The following is a 26719-nucleotide window of genomic DNA, read 5'->3' on the forward strand; positions in this document are numbered from 1 at the left end:
GCAGCAGTGGAACAGGATGACGTGTTAGCAAGGGCACTCACCTTTCTTGTGAGTGCTGGGTCGAGATAACTCCACAGCTTTTGGAGGTACGCGTGAGGCGGGTTTTTCACTTGGAATCGCTCCTGTCAAACACAAGAGGGAAAAAGAAAGAGTGAGATGGACCAACGGAAACCAGACAAGATAAAGAAGAGACTGACAGAAAGTTTAACATTTATAAACCTTTTACACTTACTGAAAAATTAGGAATTTAGCTTAATTTCACGCAGTTATGCATTTTTTTTTTTATTCATTAATGTTTTGTTCATTCAAATGCGGCCACACATAACGTAATAAGAAAAACCACAAGTCTTACATATCAGAAGAGGCAAACTGTTGTTAAACCGTCAGATTAGAATTGAACAGGCGTTGAGTAAATTACAGTCAACATGACTCATCCTTCAATTGGTGGGAACCATAGATTATGATTTGCTTTAAGAGGCAGACAGAAAATAACAATAATCCCTGTCTTCTCTGGACATGACACGCCTTCTGACTGGAGATCAGTAATGCTTTGCTTCTCAGAAAAGCTTTAAGAATAGCTCTTGTGTGAACAGTTCTACCGTCCTGTGATTGCACATGTAATGGTTGTTAGAGGAGGAGTTTGACAAAACATGAATTGTCATCATATTTCTATTCCATTCTTCAATCAGCTAAACAAAACTATTGATGTTGAGTTTGAATATTTCACTGACTGAGAGGGTATATGAGAGCAGGAAGCTGCCGAACTCTTCAGATGTGACGATGTGAGATCATGAAAGATCCTGATAAGTGTTATTAATATTCTGTAAAGCATAACCTATCCTGGGGGTTGTGCCTAAACATGTGGGGCTGTGTGCGAATATATCTTGTGGTCACAGCCTGCAACAGGTTTTAGGTCAAATCCCTTCTCGCTTGTGCTCTAAATATAAATAAAAGAGATTAGCACTGGATTTGGATCGGTGAGTCGAGCAGGAAACACTATTTGGATCCGGCTGACAGGGATGTTGTATGTGTACAGATTGTAAAGCACTCTGAGGCAAATTTATAATTTCTAATATAGGGCTATACAAAATAAACTGAATTGAATTGAATTGAATATAACTGTGAATTTCAAAAAACCTTTTGATGGTTGGAAAAGGCCTGAAGTCTCCGATGTTGACAGTGATGAGTTCATTCCATCCCTTTCTTTGTAATGTTGATGTTTTAACCTTTTGCTCACATCAAGGACATCCTACATGTTTAACACATCCTCATAATTGCCAGAAAAGATACATGAACCTCTGGCTGAGTTTGCAGGGCTTGTTTTGCAGATTCAGAGGGGATGTACCTGTCATCTCTCGCTCCTTCCATCACTGTTGCCATGGTTACATTAAAAGATTGACTGTATCTATGACACAGTACTTTCCTCCCAGAGCTGTGTGTGCTGTCATGAGTAAACAAGAGAGGAATAAAGACATTGGAGGACTAGTTTTGCAATATATCTTTTGCAATATACTTTTGTACGTATTGTCTTCCACCATAATGTCAACTTCTCTATGGCAAATTATTTATGATGGAGTGTAATTAGGAAACATCACCCCTACAGTAGATCGATTTATTGTATTCCCATGGACGCACTTGATTTGCATGTTGTTGTCCTTCAGTAAGTGGGAGAGGAATCAAGAAACCAAGATGCCTGTCACCAAAATCCCTGGGAAATGTTTTGGAAACTGCTTGACTGACAATAAAAGGGAAAATCAACTCTTTTCACTTCAGGTCTGACAGGGGAACATGGAGTCCACTACAAAGTGAAAAAGGATCTCATCAGCCTGGTGGGCTCTCTTTGGCACCGTTCCCTTCAGGGTCAGCGGCCATCACTACAGTTTGAGTGGGTGGTGGTCTTGATCTCGGCTCAGTTTTTCTTCTCCGCTTAGAGAGGCAGAAACACTCTGTGGCACGGAGGTTGCAGGCTGGGTGGAGCAGTTATTTCCTACATGCAGAACTGCGCCAAAAAGTGCTGAAACTGGCGAGCTGATGTTTGCACCTTGCTGCACCGTTTACTCTCTTGACCAGGGAAGCCTGGCAGTAGATTATATATGCAGTAACCAGGGAAGCCTGTTCAGTGTGTCAAGAATAAAGGCCGGGCAGTGGATTATAAATGCAGTAGCAATGGGAGATTAAACTGTATAAAAGGCTGATGAGTGTAATAACTCACCACTTTGTAGACATGCAGCTGTGAACCTCAACTTAATGAATTCCAAAATGTTTTCTCCTGAGTCTGGTAATCATACAGCCATCCCGGTGCATTGACCTGCACTACATGGCACCATATCATACAGACGAGAGATCGATGCCCACCTGATCGCAGATGAGTTCCCACTTCTTCTCGTTGTCATACTGCCGCAACAGTCGCGCTTTGTCTGGAGGAAGATTCATCGAGTTCTGAAAGGGAAAAAACGGGTAGAGTTAATTGGATGTGGATAATGAAACGACTTCAGTCACATGGTGAAAACTGACATCCCAGATTAACTAAAAACAATGACGCTCATACACAGGAGGGAACGGCAGGCAAAAGAAGTGGCTGTCAATATTAGTGAGATGCAAGTTTCTTCACCTGGTGTAAAGAGAGCTGATCTTTTTACATTATTTATTTACACTCACAACATCATATAATTTACAGGATTCATGATCTAAAATTGAGAATCGGACAATAGCACTTAGAGCAGGTCAGCATTTTGGGTTCCTCTACTTGGGCACTATCTTCTCACTCAACACTGATACGTATAGATTAGAGAAAGAGCTGTATCAGCCAAAGTGAGGGAAAGGTTACGAGGTCATTTAAATTACAGTTTCTTCTTGTCTGGATTAGGAACGTACAAAGCAAATCTCGTGACAATCTGGCCATTCTTTTTCAAGTTCCAGTTACTCCTCCTTGGCTTGTCAAGAAACAACTTTGAACTCTCTATTCTTTATTAATTTTTTCCCCTTGTGTTTATTTTCCGATAGTAGAGGATTCAAACTCCTCCAGGGTTTAAACATGTTACATGAATATTGTCCATGTCATACAACCCAATTACTGAATATATGGTTGCCAGAAAAGCTAATAACGAGATAATCCCAAAATATCTGCAGAGGCCATATTAGACTTGTGAGAAATGTTGGAAGTTTGATAGAGCGTTTCAAGTAAAGGATGTCCAGATGGTTGTCAGTGCTGTACTTTCAAACTTCTTTCCATTTCCCAATTTCCTGATGATAATAAATATTATATTCCTCTTTCATGATGTGCAGAGTGATTTCCTGAGAAGTGTGTTGTTCAGGACAAATCTAATCTGACCCATGTGTCTGAGAATAAGCCCCAATCATCCAAAAAGTGTTACACAACTTCTTTCTTTATCCTGTATGATCCAAACCCGCCCTCATGTGAATTAAAATAAGCTAGAAACAATTAACCGGCACCTAAATCGTACCACCTTACAGCAAAAATGGAAATAAAATTGGTTAGTCAACAAACACTTCAAACTGACAAAAGAATCCGGAGAGAGAAAATATACATTAAAAACATGAAATCAGGTGTGTGAGCTCCTCTAAAAACAGCCTCTGCGGGTAAAAGCTGGCAAGTCCAAACTAAGTATTTTATCCGTGTCCTTCGTCGGCGGTTTTCAGTTTAAAAATACATGTTTTTAGTGAGACTGTTTCCAGAAGCTCTGGGTTTGTTTCCTCTCCACATTCGATGCACTGGATCATTTATCAATGTGCATTCGGTGCTCAGACTCAACTTTTCCTCCGCTGGATTTTCCAACAAATCTTTCAGGGGGAGCGAGAGGAAGATGGATGAGGAAAATCCTGGGATCCGGCCTATTTCCATGATCAAGTAATACCAGGATACAGTTTGTCACTGACCGAGTGGTCTGGTCCCCAACTCGCTTTGGAGTTTTAAAGTATTTCATATTGTATATTATCAAGGCTTGGCTATTGATCTATTCAATCATCCACAATTTTAAGAGAGTGCATTTGTAAAAGCAAATCAATACAGAGAGAGATGCTTAGAAGGCACAGGGATGGATCGAGTACACTTCTTTCCCCTAAAAAGTAAAATAGTGTTAAGACAAAACAGTAGATTCATGCAAATTAGTTAACCAATAACAAGGGAAGTCCATTGTAATATAAAGGTAATCAAGTTTGTGGACTTTAGCTAACTGATAATGTCATTATGTTCATTATATCATATTCTGTCCCTCCCATAATTACATATGTTTGCTCTTCTAAATAGACGCTGATGAAGTTCAATTGATTTCCTTCATGGGTTTGCCAATAAATCAGCAAAATTAATATAAATATATAGTACAATTTGCTTTAAATGTTTATTGATGTCTTAAGATGCATCAACACCAATTGAAAGCACTGCAGTTGTGTTTTTTTTGGGAACAAACAAAAGGGTGTACCCCATCCAGTCTCCCCTACGAGAGCGAGCAGGAAGTGACATCACTATTCAGCCGGCTGATTGCTGCTGTGCTGACTGAACGGAGCCGGGGGTCGGAGAGGCTCTATTGACTAACCAGATTACTCAAGTTACTACCCACTTTCCTTCCTCAAGCACATTCAAATACAATCTGACATCTGAAAAGAATGTGACATTTAATGACATAAACCACTCACAGTTTCACTATATTAAACAGAAGAGTAAAAACAAACACTTTGTGGATTGTAAACTCAAATTAAAGGAAGGTAAGTCATTAAGTTATTTCTAGACTTCTGCGTTGTTTTGTTCGGATATTGGAGAACCGTCGGCCTGGAGACAAATGGTTTGAGGTAATGATGTAGGTGCAGGATTTGGGTGCTGTGCTTCTGCAGACTGGTGGTGTGCTGAGTCGCTGTGGGTGCACTGAGCTGCGGGCCTCCTGCTTGGTGAGGCTCCAAGTAAAGCAAAGAACCACTTCTACCTGCCTTCATTTCATCCCAACGCTAATGAGCTGTGACAGGCACTCAGTTCGCTGGGGTCAAGTTACCCTACGTCTACATCCACACTACGTATGTGTGTGTGTGCTCATCTATGGCAAACAAATGGGACACCTGATGGCAGACCACCTTGACAAATACACACACACACCACAACTACACACATTCGGAGGATTAGGTGATATCCAATTATCACATGGTTTGCCCACAGTAACTGTGGATGCACTGATAACATGCAGTATAAGTATTGTTCTGAAACAAGCCATAAACACTGGATCTGATAGCAGAATAAACAGTTACAGTTTGATATACAACTAGTAACAAATATAAATGTATTTAACTCTAAGAGGGGTGTGGCAGCAGGGGGTGTTTAGGCTCAGATGCAGAGTGGGTGGAGCGCGGGTGTGGTTCAGAGAACAGTGTCGGGACCAGGTGTAATTGGCCTCAGTTGGTGGTTGATTGTTAATGAGCTGGGGCTAATCTGTGTGTGTGTGTGTGTGTGTGTGTGTGTGTGTGTTTCCATAAAGGAGCAGTAGGGACCGAGGAGCGGGACAGAGGAGAGCAGAGGCACAGACTCCAGTCTCAATAAAAGATATTACCAAATATCATCCCTGTATGCTCATCCTTTGGTGCTTTGGGGGGAGAAACCTACACGGGACAGGCAAGAACCTGTTACAAGGGGAATCATGGAATTTACTTTGCCGGGGGACCAACCCTCTTTTTGTGAAATGTGGGGTTTCAACACAACATCTTCAGCCTCTCTGCCAATTGGACATTTTATCTCCAGCGCAGCTGCCCCACATCTGTACTGCTAGCGAGATAATGTCTTTGGAAAACATTTGGAGAAGGCAACCACTGTGTGTTTGAGCTCAAACATCAATCCTTTATATCGGACTGTAAACCACTCCAGGCTCACACATGGGGGACTCCCCCAATGCATGGCCAACAGAAAACACCACAGGGCATTGCAACACAGAGCTCCATTATTATAGATAGATAGCCATCTGAAAGAGAGTGCATTTAATTTCTTATTGATTCATAACATCACATATTAAAAAGGAGAACACAAAATCTGATTAGTGAATCATTGGCAGATAATTATAATGGCAGTATTTTATTGGAAATATAAAATAAATCTGGTTCCTTCTTGCCAGTTTAACAGTATTTCTAGCCTTTTTGGTTTCAGCGTGCAAGTAAAGGAGACCCTCACAAGATAATCGCAACGGTGGTGTGTGTGTGTGTGTGTGTGTGTTTGTGTGTGTGTGTGCGTCATCTCTGAGAGTTACAAATACATCTCGGCAAAATGATGCTCGAAAAAAAAAAGACACTTAGCCATTGATGCTCTTAACTGTTAGTCACTGTGCATAATGTAAAGTCGGCCACAACCAATCCTCCAAAGAGCCCCACTGTACATGTAAACATGTGGATGTTCAGTCAAACAAACTGTGTGTGGACTGTTACGTTGTGGCTCTCTGCTCCCAAGCAGGTGGACAAGATCCCAGGTGGGAAGAGTTAGAGCCAACACCTGCGGTCACATCTCACCGCACCATTGTGCCGTTAAAGTACGCCACACTGGACCAGTCATAAATGTGTAAATACTACAATCAGTAGTTTCACTTTGACAGCTTCTACTGATATCAATAAATGTCAATGTTTAACTCCCATCGGGCCACAAGGCTGATAAATATGGACAGAAGTCATGAGTGTGCATGTACTCAGCAGCTTGAGTCATAGAAAGAGTACAAATAGACGGCCGGCTCCAAGCCCACCAACCAGCCAGTCCCTTCCAGGAGGTCTGCGGAGGCACAGCCTTCAGCTGGCGATGAAAGCAAACACACTGCCCCACACCAAGTCCCTGCTTCAGGTGCTCTGGCTGTGAGAAGATGTTGCCTAAGCGCTGCGACTAAATGGGTGATTTGTTGTTATTCTTTTGAAGCATAGGTGTGTAAACAGACCTGATCTGAGCTTCTACTAATTGGAAAATGAATACAGTCACACTTATGCATGCATGTTCTCTACTTTTCTTTTTTACTTCTCTGACCTGTTGCCAGACCAGCTCACAACAAGCCTCCAAACGGGTCAAACAACCGGTACACACTACATGCACAAGCAGAAAGGTTATTCCCAAGTCTTAATGGAAAAACATTTGTCGATTAATTCTTTTGCGCACACCTCCACGGAGAATCTGCAAAACTATATGAAATTATCTTTGATATAGAATAGTTTTTCTGTTGTTAAACCTAGCATCTATTTACTCTGCATCAAGCATTTACTACAAATCCGTTGTTTTTAAGACTCTCCCTTTACCTCCAAAGGCATGCAAGAGCCAACGTTTTTTGAAGACTCCACATATGTTGAGTAATTTTGGGGAGGAAAGCTGCAAAACATGTGATGTGTTGACACAAAGCAAAGTTAAACGATTGGGAGGTGAAAGGGAGTGAGTTGATCGGCTTCCGGATAATGCCCATGAGGCAGCCTTCTTATTCCAACACAATCTAAAAACCAACCTGTCATGGCAAGAAAAGTCCTTCAAAGAAAAGCAGTTTAGGGGATTGAAAACAGGCCCATGCTTCACTGTGTTAACTTTCTCGAAAGTACGTATTACGCACATTAACAAGAGACAGAAACAGACAAAAGTGTGCAGTGCAGCGCCTCTCAGACGCCTCTCAGATATCTTTCAGAGCAGGCGTTGATTTCTTCCTTTAGTCTAAGTCCTTGTGGACTTAGACTACCGTGAGCTGGAGGCACACCCACCCTCTCCCCTTTCTTCCAGCGCTTTCTTCTCTGCTATTGCACCAGAACCCCAAAAAACCCCTATCTTCCAGAATGAGTCAGCAGACCCAGTAGGATGTTTTCTCCTCTTATTGGCATTAACTAATGACATCAAGGGATTACATGTCTTCCTGTTGTCAAAACCCAGTGTGTGTCACTCTAAACAATGTTCCAACCTCTCACGTATTGCTGTTCTTAGATACCTCTCGCTGGCGTTTTAAATGAGCATTACACACAAAGAACTACAGGCCACAACAAGAAAACATCTGGCTGCATCGGTTATTTATGACAAGTCATAACAGATATTTTCAAATTGCTCAATACTCCGGAACAGACTGGATGCTGGACTGTTCTCTCCCGATGTTTGCTTCATCAGTCACTGGGGTGATTTGATGTTGTCAGGCTTTTACGCGGTGAGGTTAGCTCTGCAGGCCACTCTGAGTTGTGAGACACCTCCACAGGTGTTCCAATATGTGACCGTTTCTCTTCTCCTTAACCCTGCGGGGAAGTGAAGCAGCCCTGCAATTCACACATAAGAATCAAACTCGTGTTCATCGAGGAGGAAGGAGGAGGGCGGCCCTGAGGCCTGTGCTCTCCAAGCTCAGCTGTGCTCCCCTCATTAGCTCAGCGTGGATCTGTAATCCTTGGCATTTCTTTGAGGGCACAGGTGTCTCTTGTCTGTTCTCAGATTAGTTTTGTAATCCGCAGGACCCCCTGCTTGGGCTCAGCAGCCCCTCCATCAGGACAGTAGTGTTTGTTGGTGAAGCTGTTCTCCGGAATGCCTCTCCACCAAACGGTGAGTTAAAATGTTTGAGGCTGGCCTCTCGTCTTCCTTCTTTACGAGCACATACCAATGAAATTCCTTTCATTTAATGTGAAGACCGTATGAATGCTATGCACTTCTCTCAACCTCACATCCACCAACAGGAGCTCATCCACGGCGACTCTTGGGGAAAGATATCATCTCAATGGCGTTAATGTGTCCACACGTCATCAGACTACTTTCTGTCGAGGCATTCCCTGAGCCTCGACATGCAACACCATAATGTGGATGAAAAATTACACGGTGAAACCAATGGAGATACACACAGAATGCAGCAGCTGCAAGTAGGAGGAATCAAATGCAACTTCCTCTGTGCAAAAATATCAAGACGTTTATTCATATTTATATATATATATATATATATATATATATATATTCATTAAGAAATTGCTACTTGGCTGCAAACACCCAGTACATTGCAAAAAGGCTGGTGCAATGTTTACACTGTGGGTAAAACTGACTGGATACAGGATGACTTTCATGCTGGACATTATCCAAATAACGGAAACCTTCCGGAGACGGTTTGGAGCAGCAGGAAGTTGTCCAAACAAAACAAGTGATACATGAACACAGATGACTTCCAGCCAGGCCAGATGTTGCGAGGTTGCGAAAGTGTCTGGACTGAGGTGGAGTCCATGTTCTAGTGAAGAAAATATTATTAATCTGAAAAGTTGTTCATCTGTGAGATAAACAACGGAGTGTAAATGCAGTGGGTTGTTGAATTAAATCACTGGTTTACTTGACATATGGGAAATAGAGGTTGAAAGAAAACAGCTTCAGCTAAAGTTTTGTTATTTGTACAACCATAAACCTTATTTTAGGAGGTGGCAGTGGGATGAGCAGGAAAAGTATGAGCTCACAAAAAGGAGGCTGACTAATTAAATGATTGCCGCTAAGTATAATCCTTTAAACCATCTTCTATTAACTATAACGTCCCGTGATGACCACACACTCAACTTTAAAGTTGGGACGCGTCAACACGTATCCAGAAGTTGTGTTGATGATGGTCCCATGATCAAAACTTGCACAATACACCTTTTGGATATGTAATTAAGTGATCCTTTATTTGTCCATGTGGGGTGGGGGGGGGGGGGGCATCTTCTCTTATTCTTATGAGAATGTTTAATAACAACCATCATGAGAAGAATTCTCGACTCTTCAGACTGGAATGGTTTCTGTGGTAAACAGTAAACATCTCCACCTCCTCCAGCATTATCTTAGAACAATAGAAGAGTAGAGGAAGTGTAGAAAACTACAACATCTCATATATGGTGGAAATGTTAATGTGAGTATGTGACCATGCCCTTGAACATGAGAAACATCATCTCTCCAACCCAAAGAGAACTTATTCTAATGAGATGGCGAATGCGAGCTGAATTTGAGGTTTCCAACACAGAAGTGATGACATGAAGAATCGCTCGCATGGGAGCTTAAAAACACAAAACAAATACACGGTCGCTGATCCCATCACTACCTTTTCATCAACAAACAAGTCAAGAAGACCACTGCAGTCCTTTGGGCCAGGCAGAAGTGCATCAAGCCGATACCGTGAGGACAAAGTGGCCATTTTGATATTTGGGCTAGGATCGGCCAAATTCGAATGTGTCTTCACTCTCAGATTTGTCAAGGCTAAATGTCTGACTCACAAGTCTATCAGAAACACATCAGTCTAATCATGCATTGTGAGTCATGATATTACAGGCTTTTCATTGGATGTGACCTGCTGAGGATGACTTAAAGCCTGTGATCCTGTCATTGTTAGTTCTGTGGTCTGCTATATTTTGTGGGAGAAGTATTTAAATGTGTTTTTTGACCAGATAAACCCCCACTGTAGGAAAAAGAAAATAAAGCCTACAAAAACAAAAAGGGGGCTGTGAATCTCCAGACCTTCTGAAAGAATGCTTTCTTTTCAGGCAGACAAGTCAAGTCTCTGCTTTGGCTTTTGAGTTTGACTGGGAATATACAATAACTTAATCTAAATCCTAACCCATGATACTCAAGCTGGTCCCTTCTGCTTTGGTTTCATGTGGGGGGTCCAGGGTGAGAGGCCATTGAAGCTTGGAACAACAGACTACTGCATTGTGTGGAGCTGTGATGAAGCCGATATCACACTCTGGCGTGGTCCTGTTGCATGTGAATGTACTTCAGGGATCGTACATTTGAATGCAACGGGACCTCCCATTCTGCAGTTGTTAATTCTGGCAAGTCGTTACCCAACAAAACCTGCCCATGTGACTCTGGCAGTGTCAAAAGCAGCATGTGTCCCACGGGGGAAAAAACATTGAGGAAGAAAAGCCTAAAGAGAAACTAGGCTTCTTTAAAAGGGTACTTATGTGTCGACAAAAATATTAGACTACAAGTTTAATTGGAGAATATAGTGTTATACTGCATGTTAAAATCCAACATGCAAGAAAGTGTGCAGACATAGCATAGATAATGTCCAAGGTTGTAAAATGTTATCGATAAACAACGTTCCAACAACTCGAAAACATCAGCCGAGAATAATCGTCCATGTCATTCTACGAACGTCAAAAATCTCCATTATGCAGATATTATCAAACAACAGTAAGTCAGATTGAAAACAATATGAAGTTTATGAGGCAATACTATTAGTGCCAAGGGATAAAGTTGACCCTGAAGACACAACACACAACTCCTTTGTCACAATGACACATTTGAAGGCTTTTCGGAGTCGGCTTCTGATAAAAAGTTCAACGCAATGAACATCAACATCTGATTCTTAACAGTTCATAACACAGCACCCGCTCTTGTGCAGCACTTTGGCCGAGCCATCTCTTTTTATTAGCGCAGCTGCCATCTTGGAGCCGGGACAGATCCTGAACATAATGCACTTCTCGATTCCCCCCGTTCTTTTGTGTGGACCTTGGACCGGTCCTACTGGACAACACGGGGAAATGGCTGTGACCGACATGAAAAGAGAGAGCTGCCTGGCATCATCGTACACCTGCTCCTTGCGCAGGAAGACCTACAGCGGAGATATTCATGGCAAAGTAAGAAGCAACATCCAGGAAAGCCTCACTTAGGAGTGACGACAAAGTTTCACTTTCTTTCAAAACAGTCTCTATTGAGAGCTGGCCTTCAGTACGGTTTCACAAACCGTAAGAGAGGGAAAAAGCTCAACTGCTCTTGCCATTCGGTCGCTGAGACAAAGGGGCACTCAGCCTCTGGAGACTCTTCTTGTTACTCCAGCACCCACACAAGGGTCAGGGACTGTTGAGACCAGGTGTGATCATGCTGAAACCCTCTGATCCAAGCATCATCTCAGCCTGGTCAGTACCTCTCAGAAAAGCTAACCACCTCCAAAAGTGTGCATGTCCAAAGTGAACTGGGAGCATCACTCGTGGTTTGTGAGAGAGGCCTGTTCCCACATCATCGTCGGACTCTGCCAGCGAGCCGAGATGCTTCCGGGCTCCGCTCCTGGGTTTTGAGCAGCACATTATCGCTCAACACGCCAGCACCTCACGTGACTTCCGAGAGACCGCGAAGCCCGGCAGCACGCTGGCTGCGGAAGTACATTTCATCGCTCCCCAAGCATTTCATGCTCAGCTCTGTTACGGCTAATTGGTGGGGGAGCGTCCCGGGGATTCGACTACAGCACCAACACACATGCATGTGCGCACGCACACAAACACACACACACACACATTTGGGTTTGTGTGGTGGCCTCTCGCAGCCTGCCGGGTCTGGGTCCAGTGCCAGGCTCCGTCTTGGGCTCTCCACAGAATAAAGAGCAGCTCTGTCTCCTGGGGCTGCTGCACGGGAGACAGCCAGTGTTCACCCTCTGTTACTCAGACAATACCTATTGTTCAGCTTTTTAATGAAGAAGAGTCAACATGGAAAAACTAGGAGGGTTAGCTTGGTCCTTTCCGGGGTCCCATGTGTCAATGTAGCTGTATGATCACTGTGCTCGCGCAAAAGGTTCGTAAAAAGTTAGTAGCATCAAAACAAGTCACAAGACAACAGACTGCCTGTCAAACTGTCTCTCAGAATGAACTACATGTGTGGTACATAATGCCTCCATCAAAGCTGATTAGACAATTATCTTTTTCTTCTGTGGAACTTTGCTGTGCGAATAAACATGTGTAACGATGGTGGAGGAGACTAACATCTTCCACTCAGGTGGGTTGAGATGTGGTGGCAGCTCAGTGTAGATGATTCTCATTTTATCATCAAACCTATTCAGCAACTCCTCTTCAACTCCTCTTCAACTCCTCTTGCTCGGTTTGAAAGCATCTGCACCTCTTGCTTCTCATCTGTGCGTACACCAATCTGAATAAGAGTATATGTCGATATTATATGACAAAATGTCAAATTCTGCCATAGTCATTGAATGTGTTGTAGCTCTGTAACACTGTTGCACAGTGTACACATATATAATGCTTCTGTCCATTCAGGGAGAGGTTTCCTCCTCACCTGAAGGTTTCTTCCCTTTTTTCCCCGTAAAAAATCTGTCTAAATCTGTCCTTCTGTACACATGACTTCTATTGCATCTGTCCATCCTGGAGAGGGATCCTCCTCTGTTGCTCTCCTGAAGGTTTCTTCCCTTTTTTTCCCCCTGAAGGGTTATTTGGGAGTTTTTTCTGTTCCGATGTGAGGTCCTGGGACAGGGATGTCGTACGTGTACGGATTGTAACGCCCTGTGAGGCTAATTTGTAATTTGTAATTTTGGGCTGGACAAAATAAACTGAATTGAATTGAATATACACTGTATGAACAAACATCAATATCATGTTGGAAACAATGAAGAAGCAAATATTCAAAGAAGCATTAGTACATCTCTTTGGCTGCCGAGAGGCACAAGCTGAACATCACACACACACACACACACATTTGACACACCAGCAGTGTGACAAATTACACTTCAATTGAACATGGCGGCTACTCATGTGATTAATCTGATGCGTACATGTCAGATGGAGGACCTCGCAGCACAAACAACAGCAGCTCAGGGTGCTTCAGCAGCCTTTGAACAAAGTAGCTGAGAAGTAATCTGGACAGACTGAAGAAGAGCAGCTCCAACAACAGCAACGCCTGTAGTCACCATATGGCATGTGAGCGCGTCGTGGCTGTGAGCTGCTCTGCCTGCCTGACAGCAAACAATGGTACGCACCACACAGTGACGGCCCCGACATTGAAATGGATGGTGTCCGGGATGTGGGCACGATTTAATTTGAAGCCAGCTCTGTGGCGAGCTGAGGCAGAGGAGCTGACATGAGGCCTTCGCTCCATTCCTGTTGCACAGAGTCATCTTCCTGTGGTTCAGCATGGAGCCCAGCTCACTCTGGACATGTGACTCAGAGAGGGACGCCAGTCGTTTCACGTGCTTTCAGCCAGTGTGCACTTACAGGCCGAGACTCATAATTGCCACTTTGAAGCGTTGCTTCTACCCTCTAATGGTTGGTTGGATTTACTATTAGTGCAGAGAGTAGATTGGTCTACTGGGATGGTGATACGACCAGTAGATTCACTGGGATAGCAGTGCTGTGCTGTGCAGAGTTAACATCAAGAGGGCCGCCCTCATACTGGCTCATCGTCATGTGCGACCCATCTTCTTCTTGTAGACTTGTCTCACCAACACTATGGCAACCACAAGAGAGGTGAAGACTTGCAAACATGCTTTCCAGAGTACGGAGCCATTTCCCCTGCATGCTGTGTGGGAAACCCCTCACCCCTTAAAACACGACAACCAGCAACAGTTACAAGACACGCCAAGCAAAGAGCAGGAATTAAACACGCAGCAACTGCTTGGTGAACAATTACTATATCCCATCTTACACCTGCATGGAAATACTTTCCCTATCTTGCATGAAACAATTAGGGTTTAAACTACACCTCACTTCATGGCCACGGTCACATGCGAAGTAGCCTCTCTTATCACTGCAGAGGCCTTGCATGACAACTAGCCGAATTCTATTTTCGATGACCAGCCCTCAAGGGATTCATGAGACAGAGACTTCAATGGGAGCTTTTCATTGAGTAGAAAACGCTGACTCCGGAAGCAGAAAACCCCAACAAAGGAAAGTGGTACTACAATCATAGAGCCAGATCACCAATCGTGACTTCAAGGTGGCAAAAAAAAATCTTTATTTCCTAGTGGGGGACTTGTGCTTCTTCCTGTCGTCTCATAACCAACGTCAGAGTGTGGAACAAAACTCACTAAACTTAGACATAATAAAATGATAAGACACAATCCTCATTGAGCTTTACAGTTGATTATTGACCTTGGCAACAGCAGTTGACAAAACAATCTCCACTCAAGGTCCAATTTGACACTTGTTCCACTTTGACCTTCAGTGGAAACGGTTTTAGAAACCACATTTTTCTTATGTTTATGTCGATGCTGCCAAATATTAGTTGATAAACGGGCTGTTTTGGTTTTTGGTTGACTGACAATTTTTCGTTCAAGTAAGTCGTTTTTTTATGCATTTTTTTCCCTAGGAGCTAATAAGAGCATCTCTGGTAAACACACGATATCATGTGTTTCTTTGTGTAGTTTAAAGTTGTACGTTCAATTGGAAAAATCATATGGGCGTTAGTCAACCAAGAAATGGGGCTGGGTCAGGGTATTAACAAATGCTTTGAGGGGTTCTTGATTGTGTTGATGTATTATTCGATAGGGCGTTTTATAATCTACATGAGGAACATTTTGATTGTAGGAATTATCCTTCTTCTATACACTACCGTTCAAAAGTTTGGGGTCACTTAGAAATGTCTTTATTTTTCAAAGAAAAGCACTGTTTTTTCAATAAAGATAACATTAATCAAAAATACACACTATACATTGTTAATGTGGTAAATGACGATTCTAGGTGGAAACGTCTGGTTTCTAATGAAATATCTCCATATGTGTATAGAGGCCCATTTCCATCCAGTGTTCTAATGGTACATTGTGTTTGCTAATCGCCTTAAAAGACTAATATCTGATTAGAAAACCCTTGTGCAATTATGTTAGCACAGCTGAAAACAGTTATGCTGGTGATATAAGCGATACAACTGGCCTTCCTTTGAGCTTGAAGTTTGAAGAACAAAATTAATACTTCAAATATTAATCATTATTTCTAACCTTGTCAATGTCTTGACTATATTTTCTATTCAATTTTCAATTCATTTGATAAATAAAAGTGAGTTTTCATGGAAGACACAAAATTGTCTGGATGACCCCAAACTTTTGAACGGTAGTGTATGTCTACACATAACTGGTCGGCTCAAATGATGGAGGTCATGAGTCAATATTTGAAAAGAGCCTTTTCACACCACACAAATACCCTAAGTCCTTGATAAGTAATTCAAGGGTTTAGTGAGGCGAGTGCGTGAATGAGGTGGCACACACCACAAGCCTTTAATCTAAACGACTCCCCACTGGGATCCAAGACGTGCCGGTTGATCAAACATATGAGGAGTGGCAGGTAAACAGTTGCTACTCTATCACGCCCAGGTGGACAATACATTGAGGGGAAATTGAACGGTCAAACATAAATTGTATGTTAATTCTGTCAGAATTGATCATGGAATAGATGAAGAAATGATTAACGAGTGGGTGAAAGGACCATCGTTCAGCAGCCAAGTACACTTTACATGATGATTCATCAGTTCTGGGATCAACTGACATGTCGAAGACAACTGATGAGGCATCATCTTCATCATCTGCTATTCAAACCAAAGTGAGGTCATCAGGGACACACACTGCCCCTCGCTCCCGCAATCAATGGAGCCAACTGCCATCAGGCATGGCCGACAGACATTAGGGTTTAAATGGCAGTAGATAACACTAAATGCCGTGATTATAGTATGAAGTTATTCTAATGCTGGAGGGCTTCCATCCCGCCAAGAGCTGAGGCATCATGCTGGCAGGAGAGACCGAGGAGGGTGGGGCGGGAGCTCCTGACATGAGGATCGGCTTTTCTGACAGACAGCCCACGAAATCCCTGTGTTAGACAGGCAGGTGTGTTGCTTCTTCTTAAAAGCATAACAATAATCAGCTTTGCACAACATATTTATGGATTTGAATCGTTCTCACATCTTGACGTTTACTGCCGTTTATAAACTCAGATGTAAGAGGGGAATACCTTAATGCTGAAAAGAAAAGGAGAAAAGTCGGCGATTCTAAAAGCAGACGTGATTAAGAAGAAGGGCTAAAGCCCTCTGTGTTGTGATGTCAACCTCTTTCCCCCAAAGGCCTCCAGCGCAGAATGGGATTCATCAGTGTCTGACAAGCAGCAATCACACTCAATACAACGCGGTGGCACACAATGATTTAACACACATCTAAACGTGATCCCTTCTGTGATGGGCTTACAGGCCAGAAGATATGTGTCCATTGAAGAGCATGAATAAAAACAAAGCCCCGAGCCAGAAATAAAAACAAGCAGCAAAGGTAAACAGATATAACACAAAACATTTCAGATCACGCTGCCGCAAGAACCTATTTGCTCAAGTCAAATTATTTCAGTCGAGCAGATAATATTCATTCGAGCAGTAGGCCAGGCGACAATGACGTTTGACCCACATTTCGCCAGCTCTCAAATTTCACCATCGCTGCACTTTTCTTCCATTTAGGCCTTTTAATCACTGACTGAGGAGCAGTGTGCTGGAAATTCTCCCCATCAGCATTTGTCACTCTCAATAATGGCCTCTAAAATAATGCTTCAGACTCAGAGCCTTCCGACAAATTAGTCAACACATTGTCGATGGAGGTTTGTCCTCCTACTAAGTGATCTGAAGGCACTTTAAAGTCTGGAGGATCTTTCAACAACACCGGGAATGTTCAGCGTTCACTCCCAGGTGACATAATTGTTCACAGAAGCTGCTGACACTTTATGATGTGACATATGTTTGAAAAAGAGCTGACATGCTGGGCACTTAATAGTTTTAGTAGTGAGCCAGTGCCTAGACTCATAGATGGAAAGGGGGGGGGGGGGGTTGCCATAAAAACAATAATTTGACTGCAGGTGTCCGGTTCAGAGAAGCCATCCAGATAAGTGTACAATATACTTTTGTTTTTATCTGGTGTTTGGAGTTAAAATGTGAACGTTGATGTATTTCAACCTGGTGTGGCAAAAGGTTGAGAAGGCTAAGTTAAACTAGTGTAGAGTAAAATAATTTTAAAAAAAGAGTAATTTAACTTGTCAACGTGCTCACAGTCCAGCTGCAACCGCATCAGTACTTCGGTAAGAGTTGAAGAGGCTTTGCTTCAGCCTCACGTGTGCCTTCTAGCAGTGCAACAGATGCGTTTCTCTTGTACCTCTGACACAAGTGGCTTTTGTTTTCCTCTCGGAATGCCCTTCCCCTGAACAACAAAGGGCAGGCGTGCTGGACAAACAGAGGTCCGACCTACACACAGCTGTCCCCGTCCCAGGACGTCGAAGGATGGGGGGGGGGACAAAGAGAAGACAGATGAAAAGGTTTCGGGTTTTTCCCCCTTCTTACCAATACGGCTGCAAATCGTTCCTCCAGTTCACCTGGCTCGGGCATGGGGAGTTTCAGAGGCATGTTGTGTCCTCTTAAATCAGTGTGCTGGTCCATGCTCCCTGCGTTCCCCATGTTTTCCTTCTCGAACCAACAAGTACAACTTTTTCTCCCTCTCTCTATTTTCTTTTCTCGCGCGGCGGAAAGTTTAAAAAAATATATATATAAAAATATCCGTTGGTCCTTTTTTGGTTGAGTCGCCGTCGCAGAAGTCCCTTCTTGTGTCCGGGTCACTTCTTCAACATGACGCACATGTGAAGGAGGCAGGCGACGGGTCCGAGGAGAGGCAGCGACGGCGGCGGCGGCAGCAGCAGCGGAGCCCCTGGTGAGGCATTCTCACGGCGGAACAACGAGACCTGGAAACGTGACTCGACCCACAAGGACCTTCCTTCGCCGTTATCCGTATCTTGTACAATTTCGGCTCCACTCCCAGCCGGTAGTAATGACGACGACCATGATTCACGCGTAATTCATATCCCCCCTCCCCTTCCCCTTCCCCGGTAAGATAATAGTGAGTGGAGCTGGCTTCACTAATCCCTCCGCTGCCGACCAGCTAGTTAAGGAGAAGGGGGCTCCTCAAACACACACACACGCACGCGCGCGCACACACACCGCGGCTGCACACCCTCTCATGCCGCTCTACAATGAGTTCTTTCAGGGGGGCAAGCCTCCCACTTCTTCTCGGGGCGTAGCTCCCAAAAGCCCTAGCTAAGTAGATGATATTTGTGTGTGTTGCATTGTGGTACTTCGAGTTCATTGTGAGAGACAACAAACTTGGGTCCGGTAGTAATTTAGAGATGATTACAGGGACGCTAGGTGGATTCATTATGTGTTTTTACTCTATTTCTTATTTAAAAGTCCTTGATTATAGGGCCATAATCTATCATTGTCATCTAATTGTTGAAATCACTCCATTGAGGGGACATGTTTGCCTTTATAGTTACTACAGGTGTAACTAACATGAAAAAGATGTTCCAGTAAGATGGCCGGCGCACTGTACATCACCAAGACCCTGGAACTGGCACACCTGAATGTAATGCAACACTTATTACCTTCGCATTGAAAGTGCGGAAGGTTATGTTTTGATCGCCGTGTATTTATTTATTTATTTTTTTATTTGTATGCGTGTTATTCGCATAACAAAAAAAGTTTTAAACCGAATCGCATGAAATTTGGTGGGATGATTGGTTATTATCCGGGGACCATTTGATTAGATTTTGGGATCGATCGGGTCAAAGGTCAAGGTCATGGAAAGGTCAAAATCTTCTTTTTACCATAGCACGGTCAATTTTTATCCAATTGGCAACTAATGCCAACATGTTCATAATTCAATGCCCAATCTTGTGATATGCGAAGGTATGCGCTCTACTGAGTGCCCATTCTAGTTATCATTATGTGTTACACCTGTGTTTGGTTTGTGAAAGAGTCTTGTAAATTGCATTCAGTAATTTAAGTGCATGTGTCTTAAAACAGCATGATTAACATTGGTATCCTGAGTTAAAGAGTGTCTGAAAAACAAAGTATGAAAAGCAAATATTATAGAGTCTTTAATCTTACAGAGTCAGATATGGCTCATGCTTTTTCCTTTGTTTCTTCTCTATTATTACAATAGAGAAGAAACAAAGGAAAAAGCATGAGTCATATATGTATTTGTTTGGGTTGGGAAGTTAAATACATTTGCTCTTACATGGGTAAATGAATAATGGCTAAATAAAGTTGTATTGAATTAAATAGAATTGAATAGCTGAAAACTAATTTTTAGTGTGGCTGCGTTCATAACCTCAATCAATATAACTTACTTATTCATAGGGCGGGATCGTTTCAGTGATAAACATCTTTTAATTCTTGAATCTATTTTCTTCAATTGAATTCTATACTTGGAGGGAATCAGTAGTGTGACCTTTCCTGTCTCTAACATCTCTCCTCAGCCAATATGCATGGGAGAAAGCCTTGAGCAAATAGAGACAGGTCTTTTGTCCTGATTCTATCTGAGGATTTATGACTTTAAAATACTCCCTGAGTGAGAGCAACGTGCCTTTTTCACCAAAGACATTTGACATGAAAATCACAGGTGTTTTCTGTAAAAAGTCTCCTGTAAAAAGAACAACAAAAACAAGTTTACCAAAAGTTACACAACTTCCAGGGCCTCTAGTACAGTTGTTAACTCGAGAAAAACTTGAGAATTGTTGTACAACAACAACTGTATGCTAAAACTGCCACTGTCACGTTTATGCTCCTTCAATATCTCGACATGCATTGGAGGGAAATGTGATCCGGCGACAGGGTGGGGACCACATTACGCACAAGAGGGTGACATCAGCGTGCAGTGCTCTGAGACAATCCAGAGGTTCTCCAGATGCACAGTGGTTTCATTCAGGCTGCTGGACTCATTCAACGAGGGAGGGTGTGACATCTGACAATGCTGGCTGGACACATTGAGGATGCAAAACACGGCGGACTGACCTCATACGATCATTCTGTGTTCCAGGTTCAGCTGGTTTTCTTTGTCTGAAGACCCCTCCCCTCGTGTTGTGTAGTTTTTGCACATGTATACAACATGTTTAGGCACTCATTGGATTTTATTACTGAGAGGATGCTGTTCATTCTGATGTTCATTCAAATCACACATCAAGATCGCTACTACCACTTTGAAGGAAGGAGCTACACAATCAGAATTCAGCCCAACAAATACAAATACATTTAGCACCAGTGCTTTGGAGGGAAAAAAAGTAGAAATTATGGTTTAAAAACAAGAAAATCAGCTTTAATGAAGACAGATGATGTGGAATTTATGATTCAACAATTTTTTTAAATGGCAGAAAATGTACAAAGATCAAATAATTAAATGCAATCAACTTAATGAGTTTTGTTTATGTTTAGTGTGTGCATATCTCAGGATACCATATATATATATATATATATATATATATATGTATCCATGTTGTCAATGTGTTGAGAGCAGCGGGCATGTCATTTTAGATATCTCTTCTCTCTTCCCTTACTTTAATCATGCGTGTTACTTTGCTACCGATGACAGTGAAAAAGGCTGTGCTGAATGTGTACACTAAAGTGACAACACAAATATAACAATTAATGGGTAACTGATCATAAGATAAGGAAGAAACTGAGTTTGGGATTGTCAAAATGCAGAAATGAGCAGGTGGGCCTATACACCCTCTATTGCTCTCCTACTCTGTGCACGTGTACATTATTCCTATGATGGATTATTACATGGACCCATGTTTGCTGTATGTTAATCTCATTAAACACAAATTAATTAGTTTTTTGACACATCATCCATCTTAAAAACAGGGCCCACATAGAGGCTCTTATCTTTGGGGAGGTGGGGGACTGGGAGCCCGGCTGGTAATAAGACTTGTGAAGGTGGGTCAAGTTTCATTCACCAGAATATTAGTATTACATTTCAGACAATTATGTGTTTCATACACAGAAGTATATTTACAGTTATGCATATGAACATAAACTTGTGTAACACACATTTGTTTCTCATATGACAATCATTCCTTTTTATTCTAAATACATATAACTGTAGAGTTGGACTCAATCATCCACCTATTATCTTGTCACAATAATAAACAAACAATTCGGACAGCAGACACATCATGACATCATGACATAAGATAGGCTATGAATGAGCTTTAAAACAATAACGACGGGACAAAGCTTCTCTCCATTATCTGCTGTGAAAAAAACAATTGAGGACATGTGGTTCCTGACACAGCTGATGGTGACGCACAGCACCGACTAACACAATACTGCCCCGACAATATCCTGATGCTAGTTAACGTCTGTGCTTTTATATAACACGCATACAGACTCAAGCAGGTTTTTGCATGTGTGGGTGGAGGAGGCACCTTTCAGCTGCAGCTCTGGGATGTCTGGGAATATGAGAGACTCCAGATATGTTTACAAGGAAATGTAAAATGCAAAGAAGATGCCAGAAATAAAAGCAGCACAATCAAACCACTGTGTGGGGAGGCACACAGGGAGTTCATTTGGCTGCTCAGTTAAGTAACATCTGTGAAATTAAGTTCTCTTCAGCAAAGGGCTCGTGGAGTTATGGCCCCTCATGAGGCTGGAGGGGAGCAACACATGTGTCTTTGTATTTTAATTTAAGAGCTGGAGACATCAGTGATTCTTACAAGTAGAGATGCAAATCTAGCAGAGATGTTGAGTCTTCAGAACATCAACGCCCTCTAGTGTATGTAAAGGGTATTGCCTCTAGTGGATCAAACTACTTCAACGTTCGCAAATGTTTTCAAGGGACACTTAATAAATCATATCGAAATAGCAGGGAATAATAAACATAAAGGCCACTATTCTCGGTAAAAAAACAACGTATAGTGGTACAAATGGTTTTCACACTCAAACCAGGATTCAGCCTTAGTTAGCAGTGAAGAAACGTTGTGTTGCTTGCTGACACATGAAACACCATCAACATTACAGAGCATGACTTTCCAATCATTGGGTCCTTTTGAGAAATTATCTTCTGTTCCAGTTTCAAATTGGGGAACAATCACTCTGTTTCCACGATAGCAATAAGAGGCCAGAATGCATTTGCACCTCTGGTTATACGACTCAAACTGCATGTTTATTTTAAAACACTTGCTCTGTATTGTGGCATAACTCAAAAGATAATATTTTTTCGAGCACACAAATGGAAGGCAATATAAAAGGCAAGAGGCTGAGTATCAAACTATATTTATTGTATACAGTATAGGGACAATAATGTACAAATCCCAAAACAAAAATGTGTGTGTGTGTGGGGGGTATCTGCCAATGTCACCCTGCAAAACTAACAAATGAAGACACAAAAATGAAGGACATTCTTATAAAACAAGAGTTCTACTTACCAAAACACAAGAGTCAACCGAACTAAGAATAGTTGGGATAGATGTTGGACAATTGTATTCAAATTGGCAACACATTGACTCAATATATATTTATGCACGCAAAGAAATATATAACCGCAGATGGTACACTCCATTTCTGGACTGGTTATGGTGAATTATTTGTTTTCTGATGTCCTGAAAAGGCAGAAAGAAAGTAACACATTAAGAGAACTGTTCTGCTGTGCGACAGTCACTGTAACCCTTTATATCTACATATTATATATTAACCAAAGCCTTTTATAAAAGAACACTTCATTTAACTTTTTGGTCCAGAAACATCACTGTACTTTATTTACGAATGAGTCAAGCGTGACAGTATTGAGGTACATCATCCATATGGATCTTTCTCAGCACAAAGTTTTTTCTTGGGCAGAAATACAAATTATTTTGGATGTTGCTTAAAAAAAAATTCCTCAAAGTGAAAGTTGCCATGTCTTTCCCCACTACCAAAGGCCACCATCTAGCAGTATTCCTCCAAGTACTTGAATTAAAAATAGTTGCGCCCACCCTGAATTTATATGCTCCCAACAATCTCAAAAACATAAACAAAAAAGGAAAAAGGATTTTGGCATGTAATTAATCTCATGGTTTATGGGACATGCATGAGGTCATTTCAACATCAAAAGATCACAGTGGGTTATTTGTTCTTCTTTATTACAAGCCATATCTATCGGAGACGTGTCCCTGCCTTGGACAATTTCAAATCATCCATTAATGTGAATAAAACACTTTTTAAAAATTACCCTGCATCTCAAAGTTAGGATTTGGCCCCAAATGAAAAACCTTATTTTATGTTGTGAACAGCCTGACCAAGCACAGTAGAGGGAGGGGAGGATTAAGAGAAAACAAATACAACAAGAAAAAAATGATGTGGATGTTCTTCCAAGAGTCCACATCCGATTTAAGAAGAAACTCCTCCTGTCTGTTGTTGAAATACATCAATAGTGTCCTCATCCTCCATCTCCAGCTGAAAAACAAAACAATATTATTTTAAATAAAATAAAAAATAGTCTCAGGATATTCCACATTTCTTAGGCATGGGATGGAACATATGCAATTGAGGATTTTACATGATTACAACTAGTCCCGTGGTTGGTAATGAAACATTATTCATACCTTGTAGAACCAAAATATGTATCCTCATAGGAGTAGAGCTGGGTATCGAAGCTTAAATACGTTTACAGACAGCAATGTGTCTTGCACAGAGTAGTAAAAAGTACCATAAGACTGGCATTACTTGTCTCGTTAGAAGAGCAATTATCAGCGCCATCTATATATTAGTTCCTGATTAATATCAATCAGGTAATTTTTTGGCTGGCTTCTTGTATTTTGACAACTATTATTACTACTACTATTAAGTATGTTGCTTTGGTTTCAGTACCAGAAATGTGGTATCATACTAGTACTATATTGGGCAAATAATAGTACTATCTTGAGCTTAGATGACAAAAATGTGATCGAGATGTCAATACTGTCTCATGTCTGAACTAAAAATGAGGCCAGTGCCATCTGGTGATTAGCAAGGACTAGAAAGAAACAATGGCAAATTCCAATGCTCAGTCTGGCCAAATGAAACACCATTCACATACCAGCATCTTTAAAACTCACAAATGAACATAACACACACAAATGTACAAAAATAAAAGGGTGTGGTTTAACTTAGAGTTACTTGGTAAAAATAAATATAATACTTGCTTGTACTGAATAAATGTTTACTCCACGAACAAGAACCCGTTCCATTATTTACCACTTCATTTATGTTTTGTTGCATATCTACTCAATTTGAACAGTGTTCGAAGGTCAATGTTATGACACAGAAAATCACAATCTGAACTGCAAAAAATAAATAATCTTATACATGATTAGACTACTTGTGCTTTTAATAACAGCTAGCCATTTGGGGGATTTTTTGAAGAGTCCAGCTTTTACCAACCTGTGACGGCGTGTCCGTTTCATTAATTGGTTGTCCATCAAACCTAAACCGTATCTGACGAATTGACAATCCCTGTAAAACAGCACAGACAGAAATAGCATTTAAGTGAGACTTTGCACCCAGTTACAGATCCATAACAAATGTTTTTCTCCAAGTCTAGTGTTCGGACTAAAGTCAAAAGTATATTATTATCACAGGGAAATACATGTTTATGTTTCAGCCTTTCAGAATGAATTTACCTGTCTTTCGCAGTATGCCTTCATGAGTTTGTTGAGCGGGGTGTGCCTTTTGATTTTGAACTGTACGACTGACCCATCCTGACCAGCTACCTTGAGGTTAATGTGGTCGTTCTCCGTCTTCACTCCCTCCTGCAACGAAAACACTCATCAGTGGAAGCAACACACCTGCGTTATGACGTTATTCCTCTCTGTGAATTTAAAGTTTTATTTAAAAAAAGGGGGGGGGGGGGACACTATGACACAAATCAATCCGAGAGTATGTTGTACAAGTCATGTGCCCAGGCAAAGAGAGGACACAGTCTGCAGAATACAGCCAGCTCCTCCACCAGAGGCCTGGCCCTGCAGGACTCAGGAGGGATATAGACTCCTCTATGCTGATGATGTTATATGGAGGTTCGCTGGGTGCCTTATTCACTCACCTATATATCCAAGATGAGAGTGTATCGGATATTTTATTCTGAGAAGATACAGACTATCCGAGAAGACGGATGTGCTTCCTCGTTGTGCTCTCAACATCTGTCGTAACAAGCTATCGCACACAATCGGTTCACTAATCGGACCCGGGGAGATCTGAACCCCGGTGTCCGGTGGTCTGACGTTCATCTAGCATCAAAACAGCGATCATAACGAGACGGATACCGTAAAGTTACACGTACAGGGCACCCGAGGGGCAGGCTTCCCCATCCAAACACTGCAATTGCACTCATTTCGCTTCGCCGTATAATTAGCATGGCAAGCTAGTCCGTGTTCAAACTGGCGCAAAAAGCCACAATGGCGCAAATGAATGGAAGAAACACGAATCGTGCATTTCATTGGAAATTCACCCGACGCTCGCAAAAACACGTCCAAATACAAAAGGTAAACCAGTGAGGGACTGAGTGCAGCCGATGTTTACATCAGCGGGACTGTGCGCACACGAAACTGTGCGTCTAAAGGCAAAAGATCCGCACATTGGTCAACCTTTGTTTTCTCCGTCGACCCGCTCAAAATGCGGTAACTGTAGCAGAAGCTCGGCTAGCTTAGCACAGCGTGCGAGCTGACGTTAACTTGCTACTGGCATCATGAGCAACTCACGGAAACCACGTCGAACCCGCTGCTGCGAAGCAACGAAGATACATTACTGACCTTTGGCTTTTCTTCGGACATTGTGCTTATGTTCCAGGGTTTATTAATAACGCAGAGGCAGACTGTTTGCGGTGAAGCGGGTTATCGGTTCCTCCGGCGTTTCGCTTGGACCAGGCGCGCGCTCTGAATTTTAAAACACAATTCGACGAAATGGGTCACGTGCTCCACCTTTCCTCGGGGACGAGGATACGTGAACGCGCAAGCTAATTTTGCGCATTCCCGCCATATAGGTCAAACAAAAGGTCCGTTTCGCAAAGCCAGGCTACTCTGAACTGCTAGTGGGAGTCAAAAACAACAACAAACCAAACAGAAATAAAAAAGATATCAGGATATTACACATTTCTTCGTCATGGGATACAATGTATGCAATTTAGGATTGTACATGTTTATAACCCTCAGAGCCCAAAAAACAACAATTCTTGATTATGATTCATATTGTGGATCTCACAGGTGTGTAGTCTTTAGAAGACTTTAT

At 42.1% G+C, this 26719-nt stretch overlaps 2 protein-coding genes across 5 annotated transcripts in view; both read right to left on the reverse strand.

Annotated features, from left to right (window-relative positions):
* The window catches only part of fmnl2a (formin-like 2a), a 46209-nt gene extending 27571 nt beyond the window's left edge, over positions 1-18638 (reverse strand). For 3 of the 4 annotated variants that reach the window (XM_056422944.1, XM_056422953.1, XM_056422970.1), the window contains exons 1-3: positions 17996-18637; positions 2356-2439; positions 42-122 (exon numbers count right to left, since the gene is read on the reverse strand). In XM_056422944.1, the coding sequence (XP_056278919.1) occupies positions 42-122; positions 2356-2439; positions 17996-18109 (279 nt within the window). In that variant the 5' untranslated portion in view covers positions 18110-18637. Of the gene's footprint in view, positions 1-41; positions 123-2355; positions 2440-17995 lie in introns of all 4 variants that reach the window. The other variant, XM_056422935.1, reaches the window with a different exon arrangement.
* Positions 18639-22740: 4102 nt separating this feature from the next.
* On the reverse strand, positions 22741-26421 carry sumo3b (small ubiquitin like modifier 3b). The gene is made up of 4 exons (XM_056434504.1): positions 26245-26421; positions 25120-25248; positions 24881-24952; positions 22741-23914 (listed from the first exon to the last, which is right to left on the reverse strand). Exons 1-4 carry the CDS (start codon positions 26263-26265, stop codon positions 23849-23851), a joined length of 288 nt encoding a protein of 95 aa, XP_056290479.1. The 5' UTR covers positions 26266-26421; the 3' UTR covers positions 22741-23848.
* Positions 26422-26719: the final 298 nt, after the last annotated feature.

Source organism: Pseudoliparis swirei, chromosome 2 (genome assembly GCF_029220125.1).
Source record: "Pseudoliparis swirei isolate HS2019 ecotype Mariana Trench chromosome 2, NWPU_hadal_v1, whole genome shotgun sequence".
Classification (NCBI taxonomy): Eukaryota; Metazoa; Chordata; class Actinopteri; order Perciformes; family Liparidae; genus Pseudoliparis; species Pseudoliparis swirei.

Excerpts from the sequence above, each read along its gene's own strand:
- sumo3b (XM_056434504.1), bottom strand. The coding sequence starts at position 26,265 with ATGTCCGAAGAAAAGCCAAAG. Across the intron at positions 25,249-26,244 it reads TGTCCGAAGAAAAGCCAAAG|GAGGGAGTGAAGACGGAGAA; the intron begins GTCAGTAATGTA and ends TTTTCGTTGCAG. Across the intron at positions 23,915-24,880 it reads AAACGGACACGCCGTCACAG|CTGGAGATGGAGGATGAGGA; the intron begins GTTGGTAAAAGC and ends TTTGTTTTTCAG.